The 12,681-nt window shown below is 39.9% G+C and overlaps 1 protein-coding gene across 3 annotated transcripts in view; it reads right to left on the reverse strand.

Annotated features, from left to right (window-relative positions):
- Positions 1-12,681, reverse strand: part of LOC131447243 (AT-rich interactive domain-containing protein 1A-like) — an 85,534-nt gene that overhangs the window by 16,652 nt on the left and 56,201 nt on the right. For all 3 annotated transcript variants that reach the window (XR_009234012.1, XM_058618875.1, XM_058618874.1), the window contains exons 6-8: positions 8,993-9,067; positions 8,598-8,768; positions 5,096-5,396 (exon numbers count right to left, since the gene is read on the reverse strand). Coding sequence is in view for 2 of the 3 variants with exons in the window: in XM_058618875.1 (XP_058474858.1) it covers positions 5,096-5,396; positions 8,598-8,768; positions 8,993-9,067 (547 nt within the window). In the remaining variant the exon portion in view is untranslated. The remainder of the gene's footprint in view (positions 1-5,095; positions 5,397-8,597; positions 8,769-8,992; positions 9,068-12,681) is intronic.

Here is a 12,681-nt window from a genome sequence, read left to right on the forward strand (position 1 = left end):
TCTGATGTGAAAGCACGTAGAGTTCTAAAGGATGGGATGGGCTAATGGGAAAGGACATGCTAGCTAACAACAGAACCAGACTTGTGCAAGTCCACAATTCTCTTCCTGGTATCTTGGCTGATTTCTTTTGACTTTCCCATGATGTTACACAAAGAAGCAGTGTGTTTCAGGTGTGCCTTAAACACATACATCCACAGGTGTGTCTCTAATTAACTCAAATGTTGTCAATAAACCTGAATCAGAAGCTACCAAAGACATGACATCTTCATTTGGGCTTTCTCAAATTGTTTAAAGGCATAATAATCTTAGTGAATGTAAACTCCTGACTTTGAAGAAAGTAATAACAAATTCTCTGGTGTGCAGACAGATGTCCTCCCATCAACCAGCAGGTATGTGAGGGCTTTTCTGTCTCACCTCAGTCCTTGGTTTTCTGGCCTGAACCTGATCACCAGGGTGAAAGCACTTCTCTTCACATCTGTGTACTGTTTAGATTTTTCCTGCTTGTCTTTCACTCGTTCTCTCACAGCACCTTCGTTCACTGGCGTAGGAATGACATCCAGGATCTGGACTTTTGTTCTCATTTGCCTTCTATGGAGGAGACATGATGGCCTGACTCCTGTGGTTGCATGAGGAGTTGCTGTGTAATCCATAAGAAAGGATTGTATGAATGATTTCCCATGGTGCACCTTGTATTGAAGCAGTGTGCAGACAGTCTTTCAGCCCCCTGTTGAACCGTTCAACATGTTCTCAAGTGCACAACTTCTCGTTGCTTGAGAAATTCCTTGAATTCAGCTGAGGTGAACTGAACTGTGTACCATTGTCACTCACTAGCTCCCTTGGGTTCCCCTCTCGTGAAAAGATTGCTGCATTAATGTGACAAAAGCATCTTCTGGCCATTTGCTGCAGTAATCCACTGCAAACCTGCAGTGCCTCGGTGCAGTCTCAAAAGGACCAACGATGTCAATGCCAACCTTCTCCCAAGCAGCCACAGGAATAGGGTGTAGTGGTGCATTGTGGGTTACATGTTGTCTACATGTAGCACACACCTTGATGAGAAGTTCCACCTGACCATCCATCCCTGGCCACCAGTACAGTTCTCTCAGGCGTTGCTTTGTGCGAGACCTGATGGGTCTCATGGTGTGTCTGCAGGGACTCTGGTACAACAAGGCGGTGAGTGCCTCTGACAATACAGTCATCTACAATCGTATCATGTAATAAGGCTGTAAGTCAGGGTCAACAGTAGTCTTTTTCCCTGGCCATGTGTTTGTGCACAAAGCTTGGTAAGAACAGGGCAGGAGTGGCAATCCTGACTCCACAGTCTCTGTGTAATCCATGCCAGTTCCAGGGAGTGGTCGTCTGTACTGGAACTCCATGAGACGAGCAGAACACCTGGCTATACGGAGACCAGCCCGGTTATTCCCTTTCGTGGTCAGGAGCGTAGTCAGCGCTTGGTGATCCGTGCATAGCAGGAATTTTCTTCCCCAGAGCCACACATGCCAGGCCTCCTTTTCCACAACGGAGTATTTTCTTTCAGCATCCGAGAGGCTGCGCGAGGCAAAAACAACCGTTTCTTCTTTTCCAGCATCATAAACTTGTGTTAGGATGGCTCCAAGATCATAATCAGAAGCATCGGTGGAGACCACTCTGAGTTTATGTGGCTCAAACAGTTTCAGTGCTGGTCCATTGACAATCATGCCCCTAACTTTAAGGCTTTATCATTCCAGGTGAATGCACTGTTCTTTTGCAGCAGGGCCCTCATAGGTTCCACAATGCTGGCTATACCATGCACTTAGACCCAGGAATTAATGCAGGGAAGCTGCATCAACAGGTGCAGGGGCATCCAGGTTTGCCTTCAGGTGAGAGTCTATAGCCCAGGAAGTCCAGTGTAGTCTGGCGGAGGAGGCATTAAGCTTCCAGATGAATGTCATGATCTGCCTGTGAGGAGCCATGGATGATGACGTCATCCAAGTAGCACAATATGCCCTGCAATCCACTGAGAATCTTTGTCATAATTTTTTGGAATGCAGCAGGGGCGGAGCTTAGTCCAAAAGGCACTCTGCAGTACTGATATAGACCCTAATGTGTAATAAAAGTCTTCTGCTCTCCTAGTGCAGTTGAAGGTAGACACTGTTTAGGTCCAAAGTCCAAAGAGAACATTCTAGATCCAGCAGCTCTGACAGCAAGTCCTTGATCAGTGGTAGGGGTCAGGCACCACTGCTTTGTAGGTTCCCTCATATCTATACACATGCAGATCTTTCCATTTCTCAAACTGGTGACATCTACATTCAGAAGAGTCCATTTTCTCAATGATTCTTTGTTCTTCTAGGTCATTCAGTTTGTTGGCGACAGCCTCCCTCACTGAAAGTGGCAAGCGGTGAAGCTTTTGTTGTACAGGTTTCACCTCTGGACGGACTTGTACTTTATGCACAAAGTTCTTGGCGTGTCCAATGCCCTTCTCCACTCTGTGGCCCGTGGATGAGAGCAGTGGTTCTGGATGGGAAACCATTCCATAGTCCATTATGGGTTCAGGTGGAGGTTCAGGTATGCCGGACTCGACAACATTGAAAAATCCAGGTACACTCTTATTGTGGTGAGGGACTGTAGCTTCAAGGCGTCGGAGTAGTCGCAGCTTGTGTGTTTGAGTCGGTGTGCAGTTGTACTGTGGGTGGGCTGAGTGTGTCATGTTTATATGTTTGAAGCAGCAGATCCAGTGTCAACGAGCATATTCCTGTTATAGCTTTGAGACGGTGATGTGGCTACAGTGACTTTTCCTTCAGTTTCCCTTTAACTGCTCTCCTGTTGACACATAATACAGTCACTTCATTGACTGATGCAGTAGATGATTTGCAAACCGGAGCAGAATGGTCCTGTTTTCACACACTTTCTGCATTTAACATTCCTTGCAGGGTAAGACTGGTCATTAGCGAGGTGATGTGGGAGCCACATCTGTAACACTGGCTGTTTTCGCTTCATTCTTTTGTTTTCCAGGCATCTTATTTCCTTGTCTGTTACTGCATGAACATGCTTTGTTTCAGTATCCATGAACATTCTGACCAAGGTTTTGTCAAGTGTTAATTCAGGTTCTATTAACAGTCTTTCATGTATGTGAGGCGTGCATGTCTTCTCAACTATTTGATCACGCAGCATTTCACCTTCCATTGCGCCAAAATTGATGAATTGACTCCACAGCTTGAGCACGCCGCCTAAAACGGTACCTCTCAGAAACAACGTAGACTTTCGGAGTGAAAAATGCTGCAGAGGGGAAAGTACTGTAGCGTCTCTAATGTTGTCTCTGCTCAGATCAGAGAACAGACCAAGCCTCTGACATGTATCTGACTGGGGCTGGAGCCTGATTCTCACTGATGTGCAGTATGAATTAAAACTTCAAAATAATGTCCATTGATTGACACCAATGAGTCTTGGACTTCAACACTAGGATTCGAAACTCAACTTGGACTTAAGCACTTGACTAAAACAATAGCACTGATGCTTAAGTACTCGCTTCCATTCATGTTTTTTGTCAGGGCTTCTGTTGTTACATATTTGCAGTTTCATGCTTGCAGAATTCTCAGTTAGTTGATTACAAAGGACTTTTTAACCATATATTATGGTATTATAAAAAGCTAACACAGACTCACAGGAGCATGCAGCACTGTAATTAGCTTTAATATAATAGGGTTTTAATTTTGATTCTTAAAATGTTAATATATACATCTAAGTGATCTTTTTTTTAGATTCGCTTGACATGAGAAAATACTTTTTTACATTTTACATTTGTATATTTCATATTTTTTTATTTATTCAAATATTATTTATTTGTACAACTGGGAGGCACTTATTTAAATATACATTATACTGGATGTAACCATTTAACCACCACTTGTTGGATATTGTGGACCTTTGCTTCAAGAGGAACCAAACCCCTGTTCTGAAGCTGACTCCACCCAATGCCTGATTTTAAAAATCTACAAAAAGTGGGCAGGGAGTTATCGGTGAGTGGGGGCGGGAGTGAGCACTGCAGGGGGCGTGACGATCAGCAAGAGTAAATGGTGGCATTTCCAGTGGCAGCTTAGAGCTGCATTTAGCGCGATACACACATTTACACGCCACACATGACATTTCCCACACTGATAAGTGATAAAAGTCAATGAATAATATATGAATAGCTGATGTGAAGGCAGATTGCTCTGCGTAGTTCACTCATAGAGCTGTCTTGAATTAGCGACCTATCAGCCAATCAGAAAATAGTATTCACTGTTGCTAGGTAGAATGGACGGGGTCAGGTCAGCCAAGTTCCACTTCACTGCTGCCGTCTCACATCCGCCCGCTTCCACAGCTGCACAGCTGGAGTCAGAGACGAGGTTTTTTTGTGGTTCTTCTGGCAAAGAAATCCACTTTAAATGTTGTAAACACAACAAACAGAGCAGTGATTCTACAGAGCGATTAAACAGGAGCACGCTGAGCTCGCGGGGACTCTTTCTGTGATGTAGTAAAGTGAACTGTGATGTGGTTTCATTATGGGATCTTTTATTCTGAAAAGTAAACCGGATGTTTTATTTTCCTACTTCCTCTCTCGCTCCTGCTGAATTTATGCAGAAATATGAGTGCTGCTATCCACTCCGAGCCCCGCCCCACTGCTGTGTCTGTGGGGGCGTGACTAGAGGAGGACAGTTAGTGACGACAACATGGGAGGAGCCAGCTAATAGGAGAATTCATATGTAATGGGAGGTGTTTATCCTGAGAAGGCAGTACATACACACATTTAACCCTAAACTACCAAGAGTTGGACCTGGATCAGTCAATAATATTATTGATACTAGATAACCTTAAAAAAGTGGTTTAGGGGTTTTAATTCCTCTTTAATGGATATTTTTCTCAGGATTTGGATGGACTATCCCTGGTGTAGGTCATACTTTCTGTGTGTGCAGAGGTGCACTATGGTCATTGAGAGGTAAATATCAAGTTTTCATGCAGAAACACTAGACTAATGTGGGACCTCATGTAGTGGCTCTTTGTGGACACAGGATGTGGAAAGTATGACCCGGGACTTAGGTCTCAAGTAGACTGATGCAGACACAAGCTGTAAAACACCCACCTGTTGTGTATGGAGTTAGTAGATCCATGGTGCATGGAGGAGCCGCCATCCTTCCTGTTCAAACCTGGAGGGGGACACATCCCAGAGCCCACATGAGGAGGCACGCTGCCCACGTTAGAGCCCATACCAGGGCCATAGGGCCGTGCACCCATCTGGCCTTGGCCTACTCTACTAGGTGGCATGTTCCCGTAAGAAGCCCCACTGCCCTGACCAGGCATTGGGTTCATGGTGCCACCCATATTGGGTCCACTGGGGTAGTTGGCATTGGGCATCCCGGTGAAACCAGGCTGCCTGGGATAACCTTGTAGGATCAGAAATGGACAGAAATTTAGATTTCGGTCTGCAGCCGACACTCTTCTAACAATATTTCATGTTGTATGGTTTTCGTTTTTCTTTGGTTTATTTGTTTGTCTGGATGATTCCTTTTTAGGGTTTAGAAAAAAACAAGCCAAGACAGAATGGATGTAGTCGACTGCTCAGCACAGTTCTGCTGCGTTCTGCTCGTCAGTGACGTTTGTGGCAGAAATTCTGCCATGATTTAAATATCTTTTTTAAATGTGATGGAGCATTACCACATGACATCATCAAAATAGACTTCTGACACGTGTGACACGTTGGCATGGAACTGTTTAGATTTACAAAAATGATTTCTATATATTAAAACAAGTACTTATTTGGGTTGTAAAGGTTTGGTATGCCCCTCGGTTTTGATGTCATGCTTTTGTACATTTTAGGTACGGAAAGAAATGCACATTTTTTTTTATTAACAAGTGTAAATGACTAAACACACTCAACTGTAAACACAGCTGGTTAGGTTTGGTTTGGTTTTTTAGGTACATGTTGCTGCACCTACTACAAACAAAACTTAAAGGTGAATGTGAAGGTTCTCAAATAAATAAAAAGTATGTATAATATAAAAAATATAGGTCAATTATAGTGCAGCATGTAGAAAATACTGTCAACATTTTAACTTCGCATTCAGTTGGTCTCACAGTCCCAGATTGTATCAGCTGTTTCTCACATACGTGATGTTTGTATTCCCAGAGCAGCCTCCGCATTAAAACCACAACTGTTCTCTATTGCAGTGGTTCCCAACCTGGGGGGCGCCAGATATCACATGGGGGGACACAGAGCTTTGGCTGCTCTGAGTTTGTGAGGTTAATATAATTATATTTGTGCATCCCAATCAGACCCACTCAGTCCTGTGTGGATTCCACCGAAGGTCCAGCTGGGAACACATCAGTGCAGTGGAATCCCTTTTCATCAGTTCTCATCTACAGTAGCACGGTTACCACAGTAACATGGTTACCACAGTAACATGGTTACTACAGTAGCACGGTTACCACAGTAACATGGTTACCACAGTAACATGTTACCACAGTAACAAGGGTTACCACAGTAGCACGGTTACCACAGTAACATGGTTACCACAGTAACATGGTTACTACAGTAGCATGGTTACCACAGTAGCATGGTTACCACAGTAACATGGTTACCACAGTAGCACGGTTACTACAGTAGCACGGTTACCACAGTAACGTGGTTATCACAGTAACAAGGGTTACCACAGTAGCACGGTTACCACAGTAACATGGTTACCACAGTAACATGGTTACTACAGTAGCATGGTTACCACAGTAACATGGTTACCACAGTAGCATGGTTACCACAGTAGCACGGTTACTACAGTAGCACGGTTACCACAGTAACGTGGTTATCACAGTAACGTGGTTACCACAGTAGCGTGGTTACTACAGTAGCACGGTTACCACAGTAGCACAGTTACTACAGTAGCAAGGTTACCACAGTAACATGGTTACCACAGTAACATGGTAACCACAGTAACATGGTTACTACAGTAGCGTGGTTACTACAGTAGCACGGTTACCACAGTAGCACAGTTACCACAGTAGCACAGTTACTACAGTAGCATGGTTACCATAGTAGCATGGTTACCACAGTAACGTGGTTACTACAGTAGCATGGTTACCACAGTAGCACGGTTACTACAGTAGCATGGTTACCACAGTAACAAGGGTTACCACAGTAGCACGGTTACCACAGTAACATGGTTACCACAATAGCATGGTTTACCACAGTAGCATGGTTACCACAGTAGCATGGTTACTACAGTAGCACGGTTACCACAGTAACGTGGTTACCACAGTAAAGTGGTTACTACAGTAATGTGGTTACTACAGTAGCACGGTTACCACAGTAGCACGGTTACTACAGTAGCAAGGTTACCACAGTAACATGGTTACCACAGTAACATGGTAACCACAGTAACATGGTTACTACAGTAACACGGTTACAACAGTAGCACGGTTACCACAGTAGTACAGTTACCACAGTAGCACGGTTACTACAGTAGCACGGTTACTACAGTAGCACGGTTACCACAGTAACATGGTTACCACAGTAACACAGTCACTACAGTAGCACGGTTACCACAGTAACACAGTTACCACAGTAGCACGGTTACCACAGTAACATGGTTACCACAGTAGCACGGTTACCACAGTAACATGGTTACCACAGTAGCACGGTTACCACAGTAACATGGTTACCACAGTAGCACGGTTACCACAGTAACATGGTTACCACAGTAGCACGGTTACCACAGTAACATGGTTACTACAGTAGCATGGTTACCACAGTAACATGGTATGTTTATATGTATATACATATATACATATACATATACGTATATGTATATACGTTTATGTATATGCATATATGTATATGTATATGTATATACATATACATATATGTATATACGTATACGTATACATGGGTGTAAATCGGCGATAATCGCAATCATCGTGTTAATTGCGGTGAATTAATAACAGTCATATTTAGCTTGTTATGTGTCGTGTTAATCTAATTTTGAATCTCTAATTGGACTGTTTCCGTATGCGATTTGTTTTTGTAAAATCAGTTTTTATGTGTTGGGCTTCTTGTGCTTGAGTTGTTAGGGTTGAAAACACTGGTCAGTGGGACCCTGAAGTGGACATGAGCTGTCACTGTGAGGAGCGGTGATTACAGAGAGGAGCATGTGAATGAACGGGACATTCACGTTTCAAAAACGCCCGGACGGTAAAGTGATAGAAGCAGCTCAAGTTTAGCCTACCACGTCAATGCTAAGCACCCAGTCGCGAGTGCAGCCACAGCTAACGTTAGCGGTGAGCGCGTTAGCAATTTAGAGCCATAACAAAGCTCTTGACCAAACTAAACTGGAGGAGAACAAGTGTGTGAGCGACAGGCTGCTTTATATTTGTGTTTTCTAATTACTTAGAGTTTGACAGAAGAACACAGCGGAAGGTAAATGGCTGTTACAATAAACACTAAATGACTTTATAAAGCCACTTTTTTGTGGTGTGCTAGAGTAGATGCAGATAACCTGTGTTTCACACCTGACAGGCTGATCTGGACACACATCAAATGAAACCCTACTAGAATGGATGTAAAGCCTTTCAAGCCTACGCCCCCAGGGCCTCACCTTGTGGGCCATACTGGGCCCCCTGAGGCCCATAGTTTCCAATGGAGGTGTTTTGGGGGTAGGGTCCCATCCCAGCATGCATCTGGCCTCCAGCAGACTGACGTGGAGATAAAGCAGAACCAGGGTGACCGGGCGACCCGTACGGAGGCATCTGAGGGTTCCGCACGTACACTGTGGAGCAGGAGAAACACCTTGAGATGAATATAATAAACAGTGCTGTATCACAGTGTGTGTCTGTGTTGAAACCCTGACTCTTTTGTTTGTCAGTAACACACAGCAGTGTTACCCTCACCTGACCTGACAACCACACACACACAGCTACAGACGTGGCTCTCTGACACACAGGAACACTGAGCACATGCACTGATCTGAATAATGCATGTCGTCACGCTCACCCCTGTCCTGGCTGATGGAAGAGTGCATGATGCTGTCCGAATGTGCACTGGGAGGCCGTGATGGGATCTGATTACCTGCAGGATAGAAGAGCAGAGGCTTAAAGACCATGTCAAGCTAATTTCATTATGGATTTAAGATGGAAATCGTTTCTCTGCATTAGTCTTTTCCAGTTGTTTCAGGCGTCAGGACGCACACGAGCCACAGTTAGCTCAACGTCTCCACAGACACAGTATCTTTGTCCTGAGAAATGGGTCTTACATGGAACATGAAAAAACACAGAGCTTCCTAAAGATGAAGAAGAGAAGGAGGAGCAGAGTCCTCCTCAGAGGCTGCAGGTGCTACAGGGACACAGAGGGTGGAAGTCTGCTGCTGCTGCTGCTGCTGCTGCTGCTGCACGAGAACATGTCCTTCAAGTACCTCCAACAGCGTGAACATGGAGCGTTTACTTTAATACATTATTAATATTACTACGTTTTCATTTATCATTAACATTTCTCAATATTGGTGTAGGCGTCCTCCAGTCAGGACCCGAGTTCCTCCTGTCATCAGTTGTGATTTTGTACATGTTTAAGAAAAAGAGAATATTAAAATGACTTTGTTATTAACATTATATCACTAAATTCACTAATATTAAGTGAAAATGACTTTATTATTAATATTATATTACTAAATTCACTATTATTAAGTGAAAATGACTTTATTATTAATATTATATCACTAAATTCACTATTATTAAGTGAAAATGGCTTTGTTATTAATATTATATCACTAAATTCACTAATATTAAGTGAAAATGACTTTATTATTAATATTATATCACTAAATTCACTAATATTAAGTGAAAATGACTTTGTTATTAATATTATATTACTAAATTCACTAATATTAAGTGAAAATGACTTTATTATTAATATTATATCACTAAATTCACTAATATTAAGTGAAAATGACTTTATTATTAATATTATATCACTAAATTCACTATTATTAAGTGAAAATGACTTTATTATTAATATTATATTACTAAATTCACTAATATTAAGTGAAAATGACTTTATTATTAATATTATATTACTAAATTCACTAATATTAAGTGAAAATGACTTTATTATTAATATTATATTACTAAATTCACTATTATTAAGTGAAAATGGCTTTGTTATTAATATTATATCACTAAATTCACTATTATTAAGTGAAAATGACTTTATTATTAATATTATATCACTAAATTCACTATTATTAAGTGAAAATGACTTTATTATTAATATTATATTACTAAATTCACTATTATTAAGTGAAAATGACTTTATTATTAATATTATATCACTAAATTCACTATTATTAAGTGAAAATGACTTTATTATTAATATTATATCACTAAATTCACTATTATTAAGTGAAAATGACTTTATTATTAATATTATATCACTAAATTCACTATTATTAAGTGAAAATGACTTTATTATTAATATTATATCACTAAATTCACTATTATTAAGTGAAAATGACTTTATTATTAATATTATATCACTAAATTCACTATTATTAAGTGAAAATGACTTTGTTGTTAATATTATATTACTAAATTCACTATTATTAAGTGAAAATGACTTTGTTATTAATATTATATCACTAAATTCACTATTATTAAGTGAAAATGACTTTGTTATTAATATTATATCACTAAATTCACTATTATTAAGTGAAAATGACTTTGTTATTAATATTATATCACTAAATTCACTATTATTAAGTGAAAAATGGCTTTGTTATTAATATTATATCACTAAATTCACTATTATTAAGTGAAAATGACTTTGTTATTAATATTATATCACTAAATTCACTATTATTAAGTGAAAATGACTTTGTTATTAATATTATATCACTAAATTCACTATTATTAAGTGAAAATGACTTTGTTATTAATATTATATCACTAAATTCACTATTATTAAGTGAAAAATGGCTTTGTTATTAATATTATATCACTAAATTCACTATTATTAAGTGAAAATTACTTTGTTATTAATATTATATCACTAAATTCACTATTATTAAGTGAAAAATGGCTTTGTTATTAATATTATATTACTAAATTCACTATTATTAAGTGAAAAATGACTTCTTTATTGGCATAATCAGAGGGATTAGTCATTTCGTTGTCAAGGGCAACATGGAGGCCGCTGTGACTGTGGCGCCCTAAAGGGAGAATTTGTCTTTGTTATAGTTTGATTTGTCCATATCATTTTTATTGTGATGTAGTTTGACGAGTACATTTCCAAGTAGAGAAAAATGATCATCACCATTATCTGGGTCAAAATTGAAAAACTCATTGACTTGAAACTTGAACTTGAAACAAATGGAATTTATTGCTCGTAAAAAAAAAGTGGATTTGAACATGAACCTTTTCAATTGACTCTAAAATAACTCTAAATGATTGTAGATTTGATATCTGAACGTGAATGTGCTGTCATTGGTACAACATCACCTCAGTTGCATAACTGGCCGTGTGTGTGTGTGTGTGTGTGGAGTATAAAATGTTCAAAGCATACAAACAAAAGTGGAACTAACATTAACTAGGGTTCCACTCCAGGCTTAAGAGAGCCAGGCTTGTGCTATAGTTCAAGTGTAAGTGAAGGTCACACTAAATACTGTAGCAGCTGGAGAAGAAGAACACACTTTCATTATTGTTTAGTCATTAGCAAGGATTATTGGATTTTAGAGTTTTATTAAAAGAAGTGTTTTGATTTTTCAGCTTATAATTATTATGTAAACATTTTCTGCTTTCTTTGCTCTTCTCTGCTCCAAGAAATCAAATTTGAGAACAGTTTGGGAAACATTTTATGAGAAAATAATGAACCCTGACCTAGATGAATGGATGATGAAACTAACGTCATTATAGTGTTACACAAACAACAAATCTAATGGCCCATGACTGCTGCACAGAACTGTATTTTGTGAGTTTCAGGTCATTAAGGTCAATTTGACTAAATGTTTTTAAGAAGCATCTGTATGCTGTTCTTTTATCCTCATTGTGATTGAACTATAGTGTTCTAATCTAAACAAACACACATAATCTGTGTATGTGTGCTTCTTTTATATATCACACTGCAGACTCACTTTCTCAGCTTTTAATTGTTATTACTTTCAATTCTGTATCTTTTATTTTCTTCTGTACTTATTTCCAGGGATGTCCCGATACAACTTTTTCACTTCTGATACGATACCGATATTGATCCGATCGGCATCCTGGCAGTGGTTCAGAGGGAGCACACAGGAAGACGTCCAACACTGGGACTAAAGGCAGCAGGAGCACAGACGTGCTTCATCCTCTACAACGTCGACTTCAACAGAAGCCACTGACTGGAAATGAACTGGACTATTTTTATTTCACTATTGTGAAAACAAAGTCTTTTGTTGAAAGTAATGTGTTGTTGATGGAACTTTAGTTTTGAGCTCTTGTTTGATTGTGGTATTGAGACTACAGCACATTAGGAAGGTGCTCTATTTATATACATCCAAACGTTCTCTTGCACATTTACACAGTGATGCAGAGGATATTTCAACATCTCAAGACACAGATTTTGTATCGCGATGTATCATCTTGTGATAATGGTTGAAGGCCCAAGTTTACAGATATACAAATGTTTGCAAACATTCTAATACAAGACATAAAAGTGTC

The sequence above is a fragment of the Solea solea genome, chromosome 20 (assembly GCF_958295425.1).
Source record: "Solea solea chromosome 20, fSolSol10.1, whole genome shotgun sequence".
Classification (NCBI taxonomy): domain Eukaryota; kingdom Metazoa; phylum Chordata; class Actinopteri; order Pleuronectiformes; family Soleidae; genus Solea; species Solea solea.